The sequence below is a fragment of the Centruroides sculpturatus genome, unplaced genomic scaffold (genome assembly GCF_000671375.1).
Source record: "Centruroides sculpturatus isolate CEXI.00-Female unplaced genomic scaffold, Cexi_2.0 scaffold727, whole genome shotgun sequence".
Taxonomy (NCBI): domain Eukaryota; kingdom Metazoa; phylum Arthropoda; class Arachnida; order Scorpiones; family Buthidae; genus Centruroides; species Centruroides sculpturatus.
This window is the reverse complement of record NW_019385161.1, coordinates 335,249-361,162: the sequence shown is the minus strand read 5'-3', so window position 1 is coordinate 361,162 and position 25,914 is coordinate 335,249. Positions and strand designations below refer to the sequence as shown.

Here is a 25,914-nt window from a genome sequence, read left to right as displayed (position 1 = left end):
ACAACATATGAGAAACACTCTTGTGACTTTGAAGTCATTGAACTTTATGATGAAAAATTTATGAAAACAGTAGAACTCAGTCTTAGCCCTGATCAAATCTGTAATACAGAGGATTGATCGCATTACATAATGCCGAATTTAGAGGCCTATAAAGTAACCTAAACGCCCTGGCGTCAGTTTTGATTATGCTCAATCTGATGACCATGTTGTGAAACTATAGCCCTACATCAAAGTTTCCACTGTAGATTTCTTTGAAAAACATTCATGTCCAAACGGTCCCATTCCTCCTTACAGGCTTTCCATAAGCCTGCCATTGTTTTTGGACGACGACTTCCCAGAGCTCGTTTCACTAGACCAAACGTGATGTAAGGAACCAAGTCTGAGCTTTATTTTTATTTTACTTTTATTTTGCTTTCATTATATTTTGTTTGGGGCTTATGTTTAGTTAAGACGAAGGTTTCCTCACCATTCACCTTAGGTAACTTAAAAATAGAAGAAAAACCAACTCACCGACGAAAGAAAAGCGCCGTAGAAAAACTCGCGCACACTTGCGCTTCCCAAGCGGAAAAAAGTAAGTCCGCACCGAGAAAAAGGGGGGGAAAACCCCACAACCCAGTTAGGAATCGCTAAACCTTAAAAGAATAAAGCATCCCGATAATTGTTAAAAAGAATAATGTAAAAGGTTAGCGAAGTATTGTCGGAAAATAATCTGCCAGATAAACAAGAAAAATTTAATGTTACAGATAAGTATGTAAATGAGGAGAGTGAGCTCATTCAGAATTGTGACGTCACCTCACACTATAAAGCCTCTAACTCAAGTGAAAACGAACGAGGTGAATTCCTGATAGCAACGAGCTTTGGTGAGCTTCGTAGCAGTGAACGAGAGAGGTGTCCGATAGGATTTTGAAGTTATTCGATTTGTGGATCGACGATTATAGAAAGTCTTGAGAGTTTGAGGAAATAGGTTCCTAGTATATTGAGGTGACGATTAGGATCTTTAATTTATAAGAATTATTGTTTATAAGTTAATTCTTTGATTTTGTCGAATTCCAAAGGGGAATAGAATTAAGTTAGAAATAGATTGATTTGAGTTTGTCGGATTGATTCTTGTTGAATTTCATTGAATAAATTATTGTTTGATTTTTACTAAATACTGTATATAGTTTATTACTAGAAGTTTAATTAAATATTTGATTTTGTTATTGACAAACTTTGTCATTATTTAATTCGGTGCACGCTTAAAGTCCAGGCCTGGCACACTAACGCGAATCCGCGTAAAGTACCCGTTAGGGAACGGCTATTTCCGGCACGCAGTAGTGTCGATAATCGTTGGAAAGTCGGAAAAATAATATAGTACTTTACAGTGACTACAAACTGCCACTCATTTACCAAAAGATACTTTTCATACAGTTTTCGACAGTTGGTCTTTTGTTCTTGGATATGATGAGACAGCAGCTTGTGAACTTGACCTTTATAGCATTTCTCCAGTTTCAAATTCTTGTGAATGATGGCATGAACTGTGGACTGGGCTATTCCAACATTCGGGGCAATACTTTATTGGGTTTTTGGATTTGAACCACTGATCAGTTGTCACACTTTTGCTATCACCTCCAGTGTGAGGCTTGGGTCATTCCTTTTTCTGGGCTGAATTGAAACACTTGATGACGGTCCTGGCTCTTGAGAATCATTTCCTTTGAGAATTGACTGTATCCCATATCGTGAAATGTTAAAACCATGATTTTTGCACACTTTAATAATTTGAGTTTGCAAATATTTTGCTTCGGAAAAAGTAGTTACATAACCTGCCCAAAAGTCTGAAATTTTAGGTGGCACATTTGCAATAGATAAACCTTACTTATAAAAAGTAAAACTCAGAATATACAGCAGCATGTGGGCCAGTTGCTTTTATTCTACTTCCTACAACTGTAACTATGGGTAATATACAAATCGGCATTATGGAATGTGATAAACCTTCTGTACTGATGAGGGTGAAATGTTCTGAAGTCTTTTTTCCAGTGATATATTTGTCCACCAAGTAAAATTGATGCTCCTGATAGGAAAATGAAAAAAAATCATGTTTATGCCTTGTTAAAATTCCATCAGTATATATATATATATAAGTTTAAGTTATCAGTTACAGGCAAGTCTAATAATTCAAAGGCATTTCAAAATGTCAAAAATCTTCCAGTTAAATATAAAAACCAAAGTCATGCTTGGATGACAAAAGAACTTGACTGGTTTCTTAAGCAATTTGTCCCATTGGTTAAGAAGTTTCTTCAATGGCAAAAGTTTCTGCAGAAAGCTTTGTTACTTTTAGATAAATACCTGGAACATCTGAATGAAAATGAATTGAAGTCTAAAGATGGCTTTGTGAAAGTGATTTTCTTATGATCAAATGTAACATCTTTCTTACAGTCAATGGATCAAAATGTGATAAAAACTGTTAAGATCCCATATAATGAAAAAAAATCTACTCTACAGTGTTGTAAGCAACAAGGAAAACACCCTTGATTCACTGAAGGCTGCTAACTTCAAAGATGTCATTTAGGACCTTGTTCATACATAGGAAAATGTATCCACTAAAGCAGAGATGTCAAACTGGTAGCCCCGATGTTATTTTTCATGGCCCGCAGCCATGATGCTCTACAATAAAATGAAATACAGGAAACAATACGTTATGAAGAAAATAGCAAGTAACTGTCATGTTGTTGCTATGACGTGATATGTCATATGCTGTGATGCACTGATCAACCATTGGAGACTAGACCGTGGTTATGCACCTCGCCAGTAACTTCAAGCCAATTTCAATCTAGAGATGCTAAGCTTCAAAACTCGCTAAAAAGTCTTTTCACTTGCAGAGCCATATATGGCAAGTAGGCACAGCCACCACAGTGGAGGTGCTTAAAGGTTTGTGGGTTGTTTTCTTTTTTAACTTATTCAAAAAAAAATGTAAGTACATGTAGCTGCAGTTATTTAAATTTTTAAAATTTAAATTTAAACCTTAATTTTTATACAGAAAATGTCACTTTTAACATTAAATAAGAAACAAAAGATTGATGACAAGGGAAGAAAATTGCAAGAAAGATGGGAGCTGAACTATTTTTGTGTGGAATTGAACAATAAGATTACATGCTTATTTTGCAAAGAAACAATTAGTGTTGCTAGAGAATACAACATTAAGCAAAATTATAGCACTAATCACAAAGAACAATTTTCATGCTTCAAAGGAAAAATAAGAGAAGAAAAATTAAAAACAATGAATTCGCTTAACAGCCAGCAATGAGTGCTTACAAAATTCATAAAAAGTAATGAATCAGTAACAAGATCCAGTTATGAAATAAGCTATTTATTAGCAAAACATTCAAAATCATTCACCATTGGTTCTTTAATCAAGGAATGTATGATGAAAGCTGCTGAATTATCCAGAAAAGGTACAAGCATTTCGAGATATTATTAAGAAATACAGTGGCAGACAGAATAACAGAAATGGCAGATGACGTCAGTTGATAACTACAGGAAGTATATACCAAAGTCCAATACTTTTCAATTGTGATTGATAAAAGCACGGATGTAAGACATGTTGCACAAGTTGATGTTTTTATTCATAGTTGTGATAATAACATGAGGATAACTGAAGTATTGTTGAAAATTATCCCTCTTCACAAAACAACAACTGGTGAAGATATTTTTGATGGAGCATTTTAGAAAAATGTAAGCTTCCTCTTGACACGCTTGTTTCTGCAACAAGTGATGGCACTAAATCAATGACGTATGAAACTAAAGGACCTGTGTCACAACTGAAGAAAAAATTACAAGATGAATATCCAGATAAACCGAAAATCAGGGTTTTCCTTTGCCTTATTCACCAACAAGTTCTCTGTTTAAAATTATTAAAAATGGACAAAGTACTTATAACAGTTACAAAGACAGTCAACTTTATTTGATCGAGAGCACTTAACCATCACCAATTTACTTTATTCCTCAAAGATTTAGAATCCAAATTCGAATATCTTCCTTATTACACAGAAGTTCGTTGGTTATCCTGCCACAAAGTTCTGAAGAGCTTCTATCTGCTTTTGGGGAAACAATATTATTTCTTGAAATGAAAGATGAAAACAACGAAAATATATTGGTTATAAAAATCCATTGTGGGTAAAAGACCATTTTAACAGAAATTAAGACCATCTGAATAATCCTAATATAACATTGTTATTAATTAATTGATCTTTGCCTTGCAAGCATGTATGATGCAATTGCACATTTTGTAAAAACACTTGACTGTTTAAAATCATTTGAAAAAAAAAAAAGTTGTTATATTTTCTTACATGTGAGCAGATAAAAGCACAAAATCAAAGTTGCTCGTTTTCACAATATGTTGATGAAATTGAAAAAAAATTGAAAATGAATTGGATAAACATTTTGATGATTTCAAAGAGTTACAAGAAATTTTTCTCTTTTCATTGGACCTTTTTCTTTCGAAGTTGAAAAAGTTCCAATACAACTGGAATTAATTGATTTCCAGAATGATTCGATTTTAAAAGACAAATATCGAGAAGTAGGAACTCCCAAAATATATTCCTATTTATATGAAAAATACCTGAAAATTAAAAAGTTTGCTGCACAAATTTTATGCTTTATGTAAGTATGTACTTACATGAGCAATTATTTTCATGCATGAAAACGGCATTAAATAAAACGGCTTACAGATCAAGATTAACTGATAAACATCTGTCTGCCATAATGTAAATTGTTTGTTCTCAGTCTTTGAATCTGGATATTGAAAAACTAGGAGGAGCTAACTGAAAGCGTCGACAAGTTTCTGGTAAAAACAGTTAATTTTAGTTTTATAAATATGTACATTAAATAAAATAAATGTTTAAATTTAAATAAAAGCAATACTATAAAAGTTATATATTGTTGAATTGAATTCAATGAACTACATAATGTATTTTAATTGTCCTATCTATATTCCAGCATTCTCACTTCAAATTATAATTTTTAGAAAATCTGTAAATGTGATGTGGCCCATAAGAATCTTACCAGTTGCATTAAATGGCCTGTTGTTTAGATGAGTTTGATGGCACATCTGCACTAAAGTGTTGGCAATTTTAAAAATCAAATTATAGCCTACAATGCCATTGTTAGCTTAGCATAAAAAGAAATTAAAACAGTTCAAGAAGTCTCTGTCAGCAATGATATGGAAATTGCAGACCTCCAAGAAACCATTGCTGAACTGTGCACTGACAAACCTGAAAACCTGACTGTAGATAATGTAAACAATTGGCTCATTGGAAATGAAATTAAATGACAATGACAAGGAACAAGAGGAACCAAATGTTTGTGTCATAAAGCCCAATATCATGGCAAGTGCATTTAACACGTATGAGCTGAGGAAAATGATGTAGCAGCTGTTGACATACTGGTTTTGAGACTGCAAGAAAAAGCCTGAAACTGTGTTTAAAAGCAAAAAAAAATTAATAGTTTCTTGTACAATGAAATGATATTTGACTTAGTACATATGATAAACAGCAGTTACTTATTGTGTGATTAGAGTGATTTGTATTTGTATGTACTGTAGTTCTGTTTTTTTATTCAAAATCTAGTAATCCAACATCTGCTGATCTGATATATGTTGATTACACTACTGTATATGTGTACATCTTTACTTTATTGTTACATTAATTTCATTTAATAATACTTTACCATTTAAAATATTAAGAATATTTTCAAATTCACTATGTAATAAGTAATAAAATACACAAATAATATTGCTAGAATTTATATTATTTACGACTATATAATATCAACCAACCTTTTAATGACTTTTTTAAATTTGGTCGAGTTTGCTTTTCTAGACTTTCTACTGATTGAATGTAAAGAGTTTTCCTTTTTCCATTAATGGCAGTTGTAATTCCAGGAGATTTCATTTGTCTAGTTATAGAACCAAAATTGATTGTAAACATATTTTATAAATTTTGAATAGAAAATATACTGTATGATTGTAATACAGTGGAACCTGGTTAACTCAAAGTCATTTTCTTTCTCCGATCATTCCAGTGTAAGGATTTACATGTTAAATCAAGACTGATTAACTCAAATTTGTCAAACTGTTTAACTTGAATTGGGTTTTGATATAGTATTTTCATAAACTCTCTGAAATTTTAAATTAAATAAAATAATTAACATTTATCTGTTGAATAAACTAATTGGAAATTTTCTAAAAAGCACAGGAAACATGTATCACTAAAAATAAACATGTGATATTGGGGGTAACGCGTGACCTAGATACTATAACTACCTTCAAACATGCTTTTTTCCGAACATTTTTTTTATTACTACTGATGGATTTCCTGAGTAGCTGACATAATAAATAAATGGATTTTTGATAAATTAATTAAAAAAGATTACAGTCTATGTAAATATTTTTAAAAATATAACAATTGTAAAGAGTGGTAAGTTTGTGAAAAAACAAAAAACAGATTAATTCTAAGTGCAAAATATCACAATTTAAAAAAAACCTTAATAAACAGTTAGGAGTGAACAGCTCAACCATTTGGGAGAGCATTTCACAATAGCTTATTTAACCATTAATTGAAATGCTTAATTGAATGTTAAGCATTTGAGTTTCTGGACAACACTGAGAAGTTTACATTGATGATTCTACGTAATAATACCCATGGAAATAGCATATGGATAGTTTATTACAGGTCATCAATAAACTGATGCACAAAATCTTGATTTACAGCCAAATTTCCATAACTTTTTACCTCAAAGTCTGACTTTTTTCTCCCCAATTGATTTGAGTTAACCAGATTCCACTGTATTCAAAAAACTACATTAAAGTTATTCTGCAATGGAACAAATTCAAAATTGCTGCTAAAGTTGCAATAAAACAATACTGATAATGATTAAATTGTACTGTACTTAAAATTTAAAAATTATGCATCACATTAATCTCTAATGATTATAATTATATTTTATAAAACAGTTGAAATTAAAAAGTATCCTGAATTATATAATTACAAATTTCATATTTTGTTTTTGAATCATATTTTCATAAATTATGAAATTCCATTTTAACATTTATTTATTTTGCAGATCATTAAATATAAAAATGTGACAAACACTTTATTGACTGAACACATTGAAATTTCCCTTGTACTATTTTTGTCTTATTTGAATTTGTTACACATTTCTCAATGTTTTGTTTGTGTTCTACCCTGTACTTGTTTGTTTCTTTCTACCCTGTGGACACTAAGAGGGCCTTTTTTTATCAAGCATATCATGCGTTTAACCAGACCAATAAGTCGGGTAAAGACAAGAAACAGGCTCAACATATCCAGAATAACCACCCTTTAAAATATTCATGGAGTTTATTGGCCCACTCAGATTCATTCCTTGATCCTCTGGGAGTAGTAGACTAACACCTTAATCATAAAGCTATCTGGCTGTCCAACAGTAATAGGTTTAGGGCTATATAGTGGATAATAAACACCATTTTAAATGATGATGGCAACTGATGGTAAATGTGGGAATATATTGGAGTAATATTTGTTAAAAATTTAGATGTGTTTTTTTTATATAACACTCACCAAATAAACCATTACCAGTTCATAACCAAACAGAAAAATTCTTTCTATAAACGTTTTCATCTATATGTAATAGACATCCTCAGGTATTGACGATATCGAACTAACGGCTAGTAGAATAGAATGTTTTGAAAGTTCTGTTTAACTACGTAATTCGAATATGTTGCATTAAAGTTGATGTGTTTTTTTGTTAGTGATAATCACATTCAGATGGAAAAATAACCTTTGTATAACAAACAAATTTTATTTTGTAATAGAATTAAAATTTTAGCTGAACTTTCATTTATATTCAAACAATCCTTGTACAGAATTGTTTTTAAGTTTATAACATTAAAAGTAATTTTTTTCATTTCAAATCAATAGTATAAAATATTTTTAATAAAGACAAATTTTAAAATAACTATAAACTTATACTCACAGAACTGGATTTTCACTAAGAAATTCAATTACTTCTTGCAACTTAGAATTTTCTTTGAAAGTAAGTAATTTAGGCATTTGACTGCACACAAGACAGTCTTCCTATGAGAAGAAAAAAATATAATAGAATATTAATAGAACTGATCCATAACCATAAATATTAAATAAATTAAAAATAAAACAAAAAATGAAAAATAAATAGCATCATTTATTTCAGTTTGAATTATTAGATTTTTATCAGAATGGTGTTAGAAAATTCAGTTAAATAAACTATGATTTCTATTAATTAGATTTTCAAGCAACTTTAGAATAAGCTTAGAATGCATTATTGTCAATTTTATTTGAAGTGACCAAATAATATTCAAAATTATCTAAGTTATATTAAAATATTTATATTTAACTTATTTAAATATTAACAATTTTATATATTCTGTTTAAAAACATTGATTTTTTTTTTCCACTTTTAACGTCAATATAATTTCAATATAAGTAATTACACAATAATATAATTTTTTAAAATAAATATAACCATATATAATCTATTGTACACAGAAAATCCTGTTAGAACTAAAACAGCATATAAAACAATAACATTTAAGATGAATTTTATGCACAGTCAAACCGTGTAAATACATTATCAGTAAATGCAAAGTCCACATTAATGTGAAGTAGGTTTTTGATCCCGTGAACAACAATAGGCACTTCAATGTTAAGAAGTTTGATTAATATAAAATATCAGTTAATATGTAATATAAAGCTTATTGAAGCTCTATGAATTAAATAACAATTATATATTATATCATAATACACAGCACACTGCTTCCAGTTTCCTCAAAAGTCATACAAGCCAAATTGGGAAACCACAAGTCATATCATAACTTGGGGCACATTTTTTTATTTTCATATTAGCCACAATGCTTATGACATCAATGTTATCATTGCTGATAACGCAGACATTGGGCATGAGCCACACCAATGATGTTCACTCCAACTAAAAATTACTCTCTTATTATGCTCTTATGTTCAGCATTATCAAAGTATACAAAACGACAACTATAAATGTTGACATTTTACACTTTATATGCTGAACAATTAGTTAAAACAGTTGACTTGTGCATTGGAAACCAGAAGTTTTTGTTTATTCTTTCTACCTTGTAGGTACTAGAGAACCTCTTTGTCAGATAATTATAGGTTATGAGGGATGGGGCCTGATATTTTCATGACAGACTACTTCAAAAAATTTCTACTTTTTTTGATATGTCCATATTCAATTCTGGATTCCCAGACTGGCTTAACCATCTAAACCATCTGGTGTTGGGTAAGATGTCAGCTATGTAAGATGTCCTAATAACATCCTATCCTAATTTACAATCCTATTTACAATTAAAAATCTATAGTTTTAAAAAAACAGTTATATTATTAATTATTTTAATAATGAAACAATCTAATTACAATAAATTAAATAATGTAATTAGTTTGTAATTTTAAAATTAATAGCAAACCACTTCCACCAGAATCCAAGCAAATAAGTTATTTTTAAATTTGTAAAGTTTTATGCATATTCAGCTCTTGGATTCAATTTGGTGGCTAGGTCCAGTGGTACACCCAGGAGAGACCAAGGGATCCTGGCACCCTCCAAAGAAAAATGAAAACAAACAACTAGAAAATTTTCCAAAAATCTTTTCTTAAAATTCATTTTTTTTATTTATATTGTGCTATGTCTTCTATTTCTGTACTACTTATCAATGAGCGGTCATATAAGGTAAAAATTTTATTGAATTTGCATTAAAAATTTTTTTTTATCAGTTCAACTCTGCTCCCGAAAATCAGATCCTGAGTGTGCCACTAGCTATGTAAGACTGTTATATCTAGTAGTTTCAATCATCACTTTACTAACTTCAGCTGATGCCGTCAAAAACAGCATTAAATCTTTCTTTAAGGATTATCAATAGTAGTAGAAATGTATCATTCATTATACTGTAACATTACCAAAATAAAAGTAAATGATGCTTTATTAATATTACATAAAATTAAAATACATCAACCAATATAACTTAAAAACATGTTGAATATAATGCTTAATATCTTATGGAACATAAATTATTAGTAATCATTACTGTATAACAATATGTTGTTCATATTAATTCAAAATTACCTTTCTAGATGCTTCAAATGTGTAAGTGTACAATCCATCAGCATCATTAAATACCACATAATTATTTAAAGATGGACAACAACTAAAGCAAAATAAATAAATAAATAAATAAACCTATATTATANTATATGTATATTATTCTAAATGATTAAAGAATAATTTATAATGACAAATTAATTTCAAAACAATTATTTCAAAATTAATGTCCAGTGTATACCCCTCTATTAACTTCACTTGGGACAAAGAGGTTGATGCAGCAATAACATTCTTGAATTTGTACATATATAGATCCCCTGAAGAGCTACTATTCTCAGTTTTCCATAAATTTAATATGGTGCCTCATATCATCCTGGCAGACACTTTCCAACATTTGCAATATGTTAATGCTGTTATTGCTGCCCTTATTATAAAAGCATTCTTATTACAATCAACAGAAGCACTTGTAAACATTGAGTTAAACGTGATAAATAACACAAGTAGATGCATCATCCTGTATTTTCTCTTTTGAACTCTTAATTTTTCACAGATCATTGAACTAATTGTCTATCAGAATGATACCAAGAGGTCTTACAATCTTGTCTTCATACTGAATACAGTTGTATATGCAAAAGAACAGTCTAGAACAGTGTTCTTCAACCTTTTTACACCTACGGACTGGCAAAACTAGAAATAGTATTTTGCAGACCGGCAGAAGGATTAAGATAAATTTTCTTAGACATATTTAATTTTCAGATTGGGTTGTATTGTTATATTTGAAGTATAACAAACATGAGTGCATGAGGAAATTGTCCATAACATTAACAATTAAAAAACACTGTGACTATGCTATCCTATTATCGTATCAGACTTGTCTTTTTTGTCCATCCATAGTAACGTCTAAAGCTTATTTGTTGTTGACATAGTATGTAATCAGGAGCAAAAATAAATATGAAGAAATATAAATTTTATTTAACATCATACATAAGCTAAATCCACAGAGACTGTTTAGCTAAATATGAAATGGCATCATGGTGTTTAATCTCTTGTGTTATAAGCTTTAAACACGAGAAATAACAATAGTAATAATAATGTTAATGATACAATAAAATAATAGAATAGTTTTGTTACATTTAAAAAAAACTAAAATTGCAACAGCTCAAACCTACATCGCGCAGCTCCTATGCACTTGGCTATCATAATTACAAAAAGAGAAGCTCCCAAAGATTTATAAGGCTAAATACTCAATTTTTAGAGGTCTATTTTTCAAAAATTCTTGAGAAGTGAGTCCTATTATTTGGAGAAGGAACTGTTCATGTTTAGGGCTACATGATCACCAAATTTTGTTTGAATCAGAAAGGCAAACATCTGGCCATTTCCTTGTAAATGTGACAGCAGGAATATAAGGGCTGAGGGAATTATCACAAGACTGACACTCATTTGATAATTGTCATGCACAAACAGAATTATTATTATATAGTAATTCATCCAGGATTGTTTGCCTGCCTATTTTTAAAATACTATCCTTAACAACAACTAGTACAGTGATACCCCAAACTTACACGATAGGTGGGACTGAGCAATAACCGCGTAAGTCGAATTCATGTAAGTCGGGGTATAATTTCGCAATTTGTGTAAAATCCAAGTTGGATGTATGTAAGCTAATAAATGTTCTTGTTAATCTTATCTTGTCTTTTGATTCGTTCACGGTTACAAGAAATCACCATATAGAATCTCTCAAGTCGCCGTAGATATAACAAACACAGAAAAAAAATAACACAAAATAAAGTGTAGCTGTGTGTCGATTCCGCACGACACGTCCGAACATTACGCTGAACAATGGTGTGGGGGGAGTGAGTAATCGAGAGTTGTGTGGCGTTCAAACAAAAGACAAATCGACAAGATTTGAAAATCANTATTATTATATAGTAATTATAGTATTATCAAATAATTTTAATAAAATTTTGATATATAATGAACTTCATTTAAACAATTTCAATAATAAAAAATAAATAGAAACTGTTTATATTCGTTACAAGTTTAAAATCTTATTTTGTTATTACAAAATTTCCTGCAAAATTTTTTGAGCACTGGCAGGAAAATTCTGCAGACCCAAGGTTAAAGAACACTGGTCTAGAGAAGCAGCAGCATGGTAATTCAAAGTGTATCCAAAGCAAAATTATGAGTGGAGAAGCAAGCATGATGCTCTTAAGGCTATCAGAAATAACAGTGAAGCAAAGAGGTGTCAGGAGGAGGATGCAAGAAGATTAGAAGAAACAGAATATAGTTTGATCTTCATGCCAAATATTAGATAAGAGGAAGTAAAGATATACTGAGTGCAGCATTAATAGTTTTTTATTTTTGCTAGCGCTTTCAACAAACTTATGTTCATCGTCATCAGGCAAATAAAACTTTAAAAAAAAGAAAACAATGTTTTAATGTAAGTGGAACACGTTATTTAAAATGATAAAATGAAAAAGTTCTTATGAACACGCTACAAAGTTTGATTTCACTAGATGTTGTGATGACTTGCAGCACATGTGTGGATACAGATCCACATTAAAAGTGTGATGGCAGACGTATATCATTATTTAACCTTTCATATAGGACAATCCACATGTTGGGCTGGTCAAACGTGGAAGTGTTGCATGATTCCAAGGTTAGTGTGAAAAGAGATTCCAATATAAATATGAGTTTGAGCAACATTGTTTGAGCCAATAACGAATTGTAGTTTTGTTCAAGCATCTTTTTGGTAAGCTCCATGGTACACTTTCCTTTCACCACGTCATCCTGGTGCTCAGCTAGGTGGCTAGCAAGCATTTGTGTTGTGGCCCCAATGTACCTGTACCTCGTGTTCACCCCCATTACGGTATTCTCCAACGAAACAGCATAGACTCCTGATCTTTCAAAGGTGGAAAATTCACACAGACAACCAAATCAATACTAGCAACTATGTAATTAATAAATAAAGAAAATATTTACTAATGTTTTCATCTATTTAAAATAGATATCATCAGGTATATATGACAGAACAAAAACAGCTGATGTAAAAATCAAATTTCATTTACAAAGCCAATGGACTTTGTAAATGGACTTTGAGCCTGTAAAATGCTTCACATGTTCAAATTGACTTTGTAAATGGAACACATTGCGTTTATAATTTAAAATCATATACATTTTAAAATTACATCCCAAACAAAATATATATGTATATTATTCTAAATGATTAAAGAATAATTTATAATGACAAATTAATTTCAAAACAATTATTTCAAAATTAATGTCCAGTGTATACCCCTCTATTAACTTCACTTGGGACAAAGAGGTTGATGCAGCAATAACATTCTTGAATTTGTACATATATAGATCCCCTGAAGAGCTACTATTCTCAGTTTTCCATAAATTTAATATGGTGCCTCATATCATCCTGGCAGACACTTTCCAACATTTGCAATATGTTAATGCTGTTATTGCTGCCCTTATTATAAAAGCATTCTTATTACAATCAACAGAAGCACTTGTAAACATTGAGTTAAACACCATCAGTTTGGCAGTATGCACAGCTGGTTTCTCACGTGCTAAATTCACACATGTGCATAACATGGTTAAGGAATATCTATTTCCAAGAACTAACCATAACACTGTGCAACAAGAGAGAGGTATCAGTAGTTTAACTGTCATTATTGTACCTCTGACCCTTTTCCATATGCATTTGCTGTATATTCAGGCAACATAACTTTCTCCTCCCCTATCTCAGCTACTGAATTTGCACAGACTCATTTGCAATGATTGGGATAAATTCAAAAAATTGAAAAATTTTGAAAAATCAGGAGTCTATGCTGTACCCTTAGAGAATCCTGAACAATGAGGTACAGTACATTGGGGCCACAACATGAATGTTTGCTAGCCACCTAGCTGAGCACCAGGATGATGTGGTGAAAGGAAAGTGGACCATGGAGCTCACCAAAAAGATGCTTTAACAGAACTACAATTCGTTATGGCCTCAAACAATGTTGCTCATATGCTGCAGTGACCAGAAACTCATGTTTATATGGGAATCTCTCTTCACACTAACCTTGGAGCCACGCAACACTTCCACATTTGACCTGCCCAATATGTGGGTTACCCTATATAAAAGGTTAAATAGTGATATATGTCTGCCATCACACCTTTAATGTGGATCTATATCCACACATGCGCTGCAAGACATCTAGCAAAATCAAACTTTGTAGCATGTTCATAAGAATTTTTTAGTTTTTTTAACTTTAAATAATGTTACATTAAAATAATGCTGCACTCAGTGTATCTTTACTTCCTCTTAATTAGAAGAAAATGCTTTACAATTCATCTGTTAGCAGCAAAAAAAAATAACCATGTCTTCAGACAGTTGGTGATAAACAAGACATGAAAAACATTCACCCAGTTAGATAAAAATGATAAACAAACATGGTGCTCAGAGCTAGCAGAGGGTGGATAGAAAAACTCATGAAACATAACTTTAAAATTAAAAACTGATCAACAGTATTTACATTAATATATAAAAAATAAATATAGTGAAGATATAAAATTGTCTTATTTTTTATATTTTAATGTAAATACCCTTGCCCAATTTTTAATTTTAATCAATTATGCTGTGAATTATGGCATTGGCATTGTTGCCATAGAATACTTTTATCCATTTTTCATTTTTTTTATAGAGGCACAACCTCAAATAAAAGGTCTTCTTCATAAATGAAAATTGTGTTGGACTGTCCCTGGCAATTGTAAACAGTGAAAAATGAAGATAATTTTGTATCTTTAATATATTTATTTTCATATTTTAATAACCAGTTATCCATGAGATGAAAGACATCACTTGCACAGAACAATATTCAGGCACTACTCAATATGCTAGTATCATATATAGTGACTGTGACAGAAATCATTGCTATGGATGAAACATTGATGTGTTTTGACATGCATGAAAGCACCACAATAGAACTTTTAATAGCTATACATAGCATGGAGATTACATTAATGATATTAGCTCTCAGTTCAGCATAAGTGCTAACCTGTTCTTGATAGTATTAACTTCAAACTATTCTCAGTTAAAAGTTACATTGAATTAAAATGATGGTTAGAAGTAAGGATGCACCGATAAGCAAAATGGCCGATTACCGATTAATCGGCCATGCATTATTGGTTGATACCGATTAATCGGCCGATTAGTGTTAATAATTTATAGCATCAATTAATAGTGTGAGATCCTGGAGTTAATTATACAGTTAATTATAATGTGGAAAAACCCATTTTTCTCCACCTGATATTTCCATCTCCCTCGGGTCAGGTAAACAAGAGACGATAGAATATCCTCGCCAAATCAACAATCTCTTCCTTTGTTTCTAAAATAAATCGCAACACTTAATTGTTGACACATGGAAACTTCGACATTGTTTAAAAAGCTGAAGTGTTTCTGTGTTTAACAGAAACAAAATATATTTCTTTAACCGCTGATATTTGGACAGCAACTACAAACAATTCTCCTTTTTCAAGTGTAACGGTCCACTGATTGAAGGATGATTTTCAGCAGGAAAGAACTGTTTTGCAAATTGTTTCCTTTGAAGGTTCCCACACAGCTACACGAATCAGTGAACAGTTAAAAATTGTTCTTGAACAGTATAAGTTGACAAGTGATAAGATATTCTTAGTACTAAGAGATTCTGCAGCAAATCTGGTAGCTGGAATTAGGAATTGCAACTTAGAAGCATTATCATGCTTTATACATACGCTGCAGCTGACACTAAACGAATGCATATTTTCTAAACAAGATGTGAAAACTATAATCACAGTTAATAGAAATATTGTCACACATTTTAATCATTCTGCTGTAGCTGTAATCAAATTGGAAGATTTGCAAGAAAAGTTAGGTTTGCAGAAACACAAATTAATTCAAGATGTTCCTACTCGCTGGAATTCTACATACTACATGTTGGAACAGCAAAAGGCCCTTGTCACATATGCTATAGATAATAAAATTCCTACGTTGAGCCCATATCAGTGGTCTCTCGTTGAAAAAATTGTTCTACTTGTAAAACCATTCAAAGAAATTACTGTGGAAAGCCAGCAAACGAGAAGCCACTTCATCTTCAATAATTCCCACAATAGAGACTCTGAAATTATTCTTATCAAAAGCAAAGATCAGTAGTTCCTTTAGTGGCATTAATACCACAACAGAAGAACTAGAAAATCCAATAAAAAAAGATTTTCAGCATATATAGAAAACAAGTCTTTATGCTTGTCATTTTTATTAGATTCAAAATGAAATTTCAAAAAGAGGATATGCTAGAGGAAATCTCAATAAGAATTAAATTCTGAAGCTTCTACTTCTGGAGGTGATCAAGATGGAGGTGAATTTCTAAGTTTTTCTGATTTATTTGATGAATTAGCTTCTGGTAAACGAAAGAATGAAGAATAGCATGTTTTTAAAAAAAAAAAAAAAAAACGAAAGAGACGAACAAACGTTTCGATCAAGAATTAGAAACATATTTACATTTATCCCTAATTTGAGCAAAATAGCTATGAAATATTTAAGTGCCTCAGCATCTTCCATTGAAAGTGAAAAAATTTTCAGCACTGGAGGTAACATTTATGAGCCGGCAAAAAATAGGTTATGCCCTGAAAATGATGAAATTCTCATGTTTTTGCATTACAATTTAAGGGTTTTACAGTTTAAATATTAAATTTTTATTTGTTTTATATGTTTAAACTTTAAACTTATGAAACAAATAAAAATTTAATTTTTCTTCTTAACCTATTCAATACTTTTTCTTATGTAAAGTTTAAACTTTATATTATACGTTATATTATACTTATAATATGTATCGATAAAAGGAATAATTTGATTAGTAAAATTTTTTTAATATTCAGTTTGTCATGTAATAAATAATAAATATATAACAGAAATATATTAGTTTTTATTACTAGCACTGTACGTAACATTCTAACAAAAATACCAAAATGTAAAATTGGCCGATTATCGAAACCGATTAATCGGGGGGAATGGCCGATTACCGATTACTTACCGATTAATCGGTGCACCTTTAGTTAGAAGAAACAATTTCCTTGGTTTTGGCAAAGATTGATAGCATGTCATGAAAATTCCACTGCTGCAAACTTTATAGAGACCATATGATGTGCAATGGTGTTCATATTCCAATATCTCATCTTCAAAACCATTTAACATAGCTTTATTGCTATCATTTTGAAAATAATACTGATAACTACAGTATTAGAGTATGTTTTATATATATGCAGCTCTATGTTAAATGATTTTAAAATATTCATTCTACTCCAAAGATACCTTTATGAATCAGTTATATCATTCTAATCAGAAAATATCCAATAAAACTGAGATGGTTAAATCACAAAGAATAAAAATATAAGAATATAAAAATTTTATGATGAATACAACAAAAGATTATTAAATTTAAATATCTTCACAACAGATCCATTAAAAAAAGTTAAAACCACAGATATTAAAAAATTCTGAGCAATTCTGTTACACAATTTATTACATTAACTTCCATTGATATGTAACAGATATATAATTTAACATTAATTATTTGTAAAAGATAAAGAAAATTGCTATTTTAAATTGTATATTTTTAAAAACCATTTTTAATTAACCTTACATTGTAAATGAACTTTAAAAACCAACAGAATTAAATTTTAAATTCATTGGCTTCAGATTATATCTTTTCATTCTAGAATGTAATAGTAATAGCACAGAGTAATATTCTAATTTGGTCGTTACAGTCTAAATATCAATATTTTCAAATAAAAATATTACCTTGTGTCAATCGATATGTGACGCCTTGGATATTATATTCATTTGCTCTTTCTGAAGCTTTTTCATAAATCCATTGAATATGTTCTGGATCATCGCCATCAATTTCTACATTATCTAAAATTAAACATTTTCAATTACTTTTATATATGTAAAAAGTGTACATTTCTACTAAAAACTGAAGCTCTCTATCAAATATTCCTCTATCAGAATGATACCAAGAGGTCTTACAATCTTGTCTTCATACTGAATACAGTTGTATATGCAAAAGAACAGTCTAGAACAGTGTTCTTCAACCTTTTTACACCTACGGACTGGCAAAACTAGAAATAGTATTTTGCAGACTGGCAGAAGGATTAAGATAAATTTTCTTAGACATATTTAATTTTCAGATTGGGTTGTATTGTTATATTTGAAGTATAACAAACATGAGTGCATGAGGAAATTGTCCATAACATTAACAATTAAAAAACACTGTGACTATGCTATCCTATTATCGTATCAGACTTGTCTTTTTTGTCCATCCATAGTAACGTCTAAAGCTTATTTGTTGTTGACATAGTATGTAATCAGGAGCAAAAATAAATATGAAGAAATATAAATTTTATTTAACATCATACATAAGCTAAATCCACAGAGACTGTTTAGCTAAATATGAAATGGCATCATGGTGTTTAATCTCTTGTGTTATAAGCTTTAAACACGAGAAATAACAATAGTAATAATAATGTTAATGATACAATAAAATAATAGAATAGTTTTGTTACATTTAAAAAAAACTAAAATTGCAACAGCTCAAACCTACATCGCGCAGCTCCTATGCACTTGGCTATCATAATTACAAAAAGAGAAGCTCCCAAAGATTTATAAGGCTAAATACTCAATTTTTAGAGGTCTATTTTTCAAAAATTCTTGAGAAGTGAGTCCTATTATTTGGAGAAGGAACTGTTCATGTTTAGGGCTACATGATCACCAAATTTTGTTTGAATCAGAAAGGCAAACATCTGGCCATTTCCTTGTAAATGTGACAGCAGGAATATAAGGGCTGAGGGAATTATCACAAGACTGACACTCATTTGATAATTGTCATGCACAAACAGAATTATTATTATATAGTAATTATAGTATTATCAAATAATTTTAATAAAATTTTGATATATAATGAACTTCATTTAAACAATTTCAATAATAAAAAATAAATAGAAACTGTTTATATTCGTTACAAGTTTAAAATCTTATTTTGTTATTACAAAATTTCCTGCAAAATTTTTTGAGCACTGGCAGGAAAATTCTGCAGACCCAAGGTTAAAGAACACTGGTCTAGAGAAGCAGCAGCATGGTAATTCAAAGTGTATCCAAAGCAAAATTATGAGTGGAGAAGCAAGCATGATGCTCTTAAGGCTATCAGAAATAACAGTGAAGCAAAGAGGTGTCAGGAGGAGGATGCAAGAAGATTAGAAGAAACAGAATATAGTTTGATCTTCATGCCAAATATTAGATAAGAGGAAGTAAAGATATACTGAGTGCAGCATTAATAGTTTTTTATTTTTGCTAGCGCTTTCAACAAACTTATGTTCATCGTCATCAGGCAAATAAAACTTTAAAAAAAAGAAAACAATGTTTTAATGTAAGTGGAACACGTTATTTAAAATGATAAAATGAAAAAGTTCTTATGAACACGCTACAAAGTTTGATTTCACTAGATGTTGTGATGACTTGCAGCACATGTGTGGATACAGATCCACATTAAAAGTGTGATGGCAGACGTATATCATTATTTAACCTTTCATATAGGACAATCCACATGTTGGGCTGGTCAAACGTGGAAGTGTTGCATGATTCCAAGGTTAGTGTGAAAAGAGATTCCAATATAAATATGAGTTTGAGCAACATTGTTTGAGCCAATAACGAATTGTAGTTTTGTTCAAGCATCTTTTTGGTAAGCTCCGTGGTACACTTTCCTTTCACCACGTCGTCCTGGTGCTCAGCTAGGTGGCTAGCAAGCATTTGTGTTGTGGCCCCAATGTACCTGTACCTCGTGTTCACCCCCATTACGGTATTCTCCAACGAAACAGCATAGACTCCTGATCTTTCAAAGGTGGAAAATTCACACAGACAACCAAATCAATACTAGCAACTATGTAATTAATAAATAAAGAAAATATTTACTAATGTTTTCATCTATTTAAAATAGATATCATCAGGTATATATGACAGAACAAAAACAGCTGATGTAAAAATCAAATTTCATTTACAAAGCCAATNAACATCGATGAAAATTCAACGCGAAGTAGGTTAATAGCGATATACTAATATACTAATTACATGGGATATAATAATATACTACACTAATAATGGATTTTTTCATACTTTTCGGTTATCCGACTTTTCAATTATCCGACCAATCCCAGTCCCCAATTGAGTCAGATAATCGAAGTTGTATAAATTAAAATTTATGCAAAGAAATTTTAATATTTAAGCTATTAAAATATTTTATCACACATTACTACAATCAACTTTTTTTTCTATAAGGAGTAATTAAATACAATAAATAAAAAATTCAGGGAATAGCAGTAAAGTTTATTTAAAAATATTAAATACAGGTAACCCCCGTATAACACGTAAGTTATGTTCCAAAAAATTGCTGTGTTATGCGAATCCGTGTTATATGAAACAAAGAACTAGTACGAAAAGGGGGGTTAGGTTCCAAAAATTTTAAAAAATGCTATTATATTTTCATAATTAAGATAAATATCTTTATTAAAATTTTCTTAAGCGATATATATTAATATAAATTAAACAATATTTTCTTCATCATCACTAAGCACTATTAACCAAGGGTGTTTTCTTTTTGGCAAGATATCCTTGTCCTCTGAGCATTTTTCTGCATTATCTTCAGATCCATGCTCTACGTTTTGCAAAAAATATGTTATTTTAGATTGCTTGCTTTTAGCTAAAAGATCTTTATAAATTTCCTTAAGCACTTATGAAGAATAAAGCAAGTATGGAATAAGGGAAAAACATCTGGCAACACAAAATCAGAAGTGCCGAGATCTGGCAACACTGAAACAAGTTTTGAGAAGGATAGTGTGTATCGACAGAAAGCGAAAAAGAAAATTTACATATTTAAGTACTAATAGTTCACGAAAATAATAATTTTCGTGAACTATTAGTACTTAAATATGTGAAAATTTATTACATTTCATGTTGTACGAGGGTTTTACCCAATTCTCAAACCGTGTTAGAGTGAATCCGTGCTATAAAAGCACTGTGTTATACGGGGATGTTCCCAATTCTCGAACCGTGTTAGAGTGAATCTGTGCTATAGAAGTGCCATATTATACAGGGTTACCTGTACTTTTTCTGCTCTCAAATGAATGTAGAAAGATGTCTTTAAAAATTATGTAGGGAAATGTTGCATATTTATTTATATATAGTATATATATTATACAATATTATAATATTGAAAGAATTGATAAAAAAATAATTTTTCTTAAAGGGAATTCATACATAAAAATGGTTGGAAACCTCTAGTCTACAGTATTGTAGAGTAATACATGATGAACTTGACATAAACAAGATGGACTTGCTGCTGCAACAACTATTATATATATAAATAAATAAGAAAATTGCTATAAAATATCACTTGCACTATCACTTTTCCTCCATTTAACTTCCTTAACCTGGCATTTATTTGACACCTTAACATACCTTAACACCTTAATAAGGCCCTAACATTTTTTATAGTACTCTTTTAATGAAAAAGTCTAGTATGCACATAGTTTGTATCTAGTTTAAAAGTTGAGTAAAACAGTACATAAACTTGATGGTATTATAATAATTATATCATCATGTTATACACTAATAATTTGTTGTATATAGTATAAAATTAATAAATATATTTGTTATCATCTGTAGTATGATTATTTTCTTCTTTTAAATTAATTAGATTATGCTGTATCACAAGTTAAAAGTTAGTTCTCTTTATATTTTCACAAAGATAATCACAAAACTTATTTATTATCAAATATATTATACACAATAGAAACTTTCATATTCACCATCAACTTCAATAGTTACACTTATTAAACATAAATATTAATACACATAATAAATATAAATTATGTCATTTTCATAAAACAAAATTAAAAGTAATTCAATTTTATTACAAGTTACTAGAGTAGCAGGAATAAGAAGAAAAAATATTTTATAAATTAAAAAAAATTCAAATAATGAAAGAATTTTGATTAAATTCCTTAAAATTTGAAATAATAAATTAATAAAAAAATAATCACTTTAATAATCATTAAAAAAAATAAATGTACAAAAATAAGATACTTTATACATTTTCTTAGTGTGATGTCATGTGACAATAACTTTCTTACATTTTCTTTATTGTCATGTGACAATGCTGACAAATTAATTTTGCTTTTTGCAGATGAATCTTTATCCTTTTAAGTTAGAGATTATAATGTCAGATGTTAAGACTACTTAGTCAAAATAGTAATTAAATATTTATCAAACACACTCAAAAGCAAAGAAAGTCAGATTATACACTGGGTCACAAAAGTAGCTGGATACCTATAAAATGGAAGTTTTTTATTTATCACTCATTTCTTACTTGAAATAGGACTTGAAAAATAATGACAGACGTAAAATCTTCAGATTTTTTTACACCAGAAAAAAGTATTTACATGTACAAAAACATTCATCAAAAAGAGAAATATACTTTTATTTAAAACTGTAAAAATTTTCACATCACAACAGTATTCAGTCAGAAAAAATAAATAATGATAAAACAATATATTTTATACCTTTAAGAATGAGTTGGGCCTCATTTTGCTCTGGTAATAACTAGGCATTGCTTCATCCAAATTTTTAAAATTCAAAACTCTGATGATGTTTTTAAGATTGGTTTTGTTTGTTATTGATTCTATTCTGATTGTTCATTCAATATGATCTTATAAATGCTGACTTGGTTGAGGTAAGGCAAATGTGGAGGCCAAGGAAGCACTTTTATACAGTGCACGTCAAGAAACTGATTTTTGAAGTGTGTTTTGGATCATTACATCAATCTTAGCCTGACTTTAATTTTCTTACTGATTTCTGAATATTGTTTTTTAAAATATATTTACACACACAATGATTCATTATTCCATCAACAAATTGCACAGTTCCAGCAGTATTTGCAGACATACAACTCCAAATAGCACTAAACCCTCTCCACATATCCCTGTAGGGCTCAGATTTTTTATTTTTAAAGATTCTCCATACTTTAGGAAATCGGAACATTCAGATTTTCAACGTGAGTGTCAAGTGTTGAAGTCAACAATTTGACATCATCAACGACATTCCAACTTGAGTACGAAGTGCTTAGTTTCCATAATTCCATTCTCAGCAAGATGGATTCCATTGAAATGTTGCACCAATTACCCACAATTCATTGGAAAGTAGCAGTCAATATGTCTGTTGAGTGTTGAGTGTGTTGAGACAGTGCTGACAACACCACCACTTCAATGTTGAAAAAAGGAACGATTTTTAACGAATGTTGAGATCAGCGTTGAAAATTGGAATGTCCCGAATCATTTGAACCAAACACATCAAATTTGGATCATCTGACATCAAAACCAATTTCCAGAATGTTACTGGTTTTATATAAAACTCTTTTGCAAACTTTAGCCATTACTGCAGTTTTTTTCAGAGCCACAAAATCTTTATAGCTACTTGGTTTTAAAGTTTTTCTGACAGTTTCTACAGATGTATACACATTCTACAGGAGCCTCAACAGCAAGCTTAGAAGCAATTATTCGTGGATTTTTCTTTACTTTCCTGACAATGATGCGTTTCTGTCTCGAGACATATATTTCAGTCCAGGTCGAGCCTTATTAACTATGCTATTTGTCGTAAGGAATTTCATAATGGTATCTTGATTTGTAGCTTTTGGAAAGTAAAACTTTTCTGTAAGGTTTCCCTTTTTGCTATTCCTTAGTAATGAGTCCTTTAATAACAATGTTTAATTTGTTTGTTTTCATTGTTTACAATGACAGAATAAAACAACTCAAGTACAAAACAAATACTTTTACTCATTTGTTGTGGCAAATTGTTTAAGCAAATGATCTGACACTTTCTATTATTTATTTCCTCTGTCCAGATACTTTTTTGATGTGAAAATTTTCACAGTTTGAAATAAAATTGTATTTGTTTTTTATCAATATTTTTTGCACATGTATATATTTCTTCTAGTGTAAAAAAGTCTGAAGATTTCACATCTGTCATTACTTTTTCTATTTCATGCGAAAAATGAATTATAACTAAAACACTCTTCCATTTTATAAGTGTCTGGATACTTTTGTGACCTAATGTATTTTGAAGTATTCAAAAAAAATTATTAAATATTTTAATTAATTTAGCTTTCATTAAAATAGTTTAAATGATAATTAAAATACACACCTCCAAATGGATATTCTTTTGACCATAATAAAACACGAACATATTCTATACAATGTTCAGGCAATCTTGGTGTATGGGCAATTGTACAGAGTGGAAAATTTACCTACATTAAATTTAAACATAATAATTTAAATAAAATTTATAGTAAAATCATTTTAGAAATTAATACAATAAATTTTAAAATTAAATAATTATTTTTTATAATTCTTATTATTTTCTTTTGTAGATTTCTTTACTTTTTGGTAAAATCTGATGCCAGATCATTGCTATAACATATATATTTTTTCCCTTGGTCAATACAAAGGTTATATCCTCCTTAAATCACAAATAACAATGTAAATATTACTTATCTGGTCACTAATGGAAGCATTAATTAATAGAGCTGCAGTACTATACTGCAATTAATCCAGGAACTTATATATATATCATATGTATTTAATTAATAAAGTCTTTAAAATTAAACTTTATACTCAACTATAAGCTTACAATATCATTTACATCATAATAATTTATTTTTTCTCTACATCAAACAACAACTGCTTGCTTACTATGATGAAGCTTCATTATATCCAATCTTTTATTGTTACATTCTTTTTATTTGTCCAATTTTGATTTGCTTTTTGTTGTCATAGACTTTTAATACATAATCATAATAAGTGGATAAAAATTACAATAATAATTTTAAAAAATGATTTACCTGAGGAGGAAAGAGGTCTAAATTACATTCCAAGCAAGCTGTCATACCAGGAATAATAACTCTACCATTTCCTTTAAAGCCTTCAGTACCACCATCAACCATAGGTATAATGGAATCAGGATCCAATTCTCCATTATTGTCATATTTCAATAAACTCACCTATAATTCAATAACAAACAAATAATAAGTATGCTGTATTATGAAATATTGCATAAAAACTCATTCAAAAATTAAATAGAGCAAATTCTGTTATATTTATACCATATTTTCGCAGAATGACCAGCATGCTGGTTTATTTCATGGTCTCCCCAGCATGCTGGGGAGACCATGAAATCAGATATACAGTTGACCCTCCCCTATAACACAGGTTCCTATAGTTCAGATTCCTATATCACGGCGAAAAAATTGCGACAGTATTCGTACAAACGTGCTAAAAAAACTCCTATAATTTGGTAAAACGTCATCACCGACTCATGTCGCGACAGGATTGCACAAACCATTGAGTTTAAACAAGCAGTGGATCTACCAAAAACCATTTATTATTTAACGTCCATAAAAATTATATTTGTAGTAATGATGTCTCTAAAGTTCAGCGAATTTTTCACAAAAAAATAATTTATCGGGAAGCATGCGAGCGCCATTCAATGACAATCTCCACAACAAAAACAAGCTTAAGCAATGCGTAGTCAAACGGGGCACACTCGGTAAGTAATCCTACAATTTTTTGTTTATAGCATAGTTTATATGGATTATTCCCAAAAAATTATACGTATTTTGGAAATGTTGAGTCAAATTAGTCTAGAAT

General features: G+C 30.2%; 1 protein-coding gene across 1 annotated transcript in view; it reads right to left on the bottom strand.

Annotated features, from left to right (window-relative positions):
- Positions 1-25,914, bottom strand: part of LOC111635613 (NEDD8-activating enzyme E1 catalytic subunit-like) — a 37,554-nt gene that overhangs the window by 1,778 nt on the left and 9,862 nt on the right. The window contains exons 6-12 of the mRNA XM_023380623.1: positions 25,110-25,268; positions 24,413-24,515; positions 17,956-18,079; positions 17,199-17,396; positions 10,162-10,243; positions 8,008-8,108; positions 5,813-5,931 (exon numbers count right to left, since the gene is read on the bottom strand). Coding sequence (XP_023236391.1) covers positions 5,813-5,931; positions 8,008-8,108; positions 10,162-10,243; positions 17,199-17,396; positions 17,956-18,079; positions 24,413-24,515; positions 25,110-25,268 — 886 coding nt within the window. The remainder of the gene's footprint in view (positions 1-5,812; positions 5,932-8,007; positions 8,109-10,161; positions 10,244-17,198; positions 17,397-17,955; positions 18,080-24,412; positions 24,516-25,109; positions 25,269-25,914) is intronic.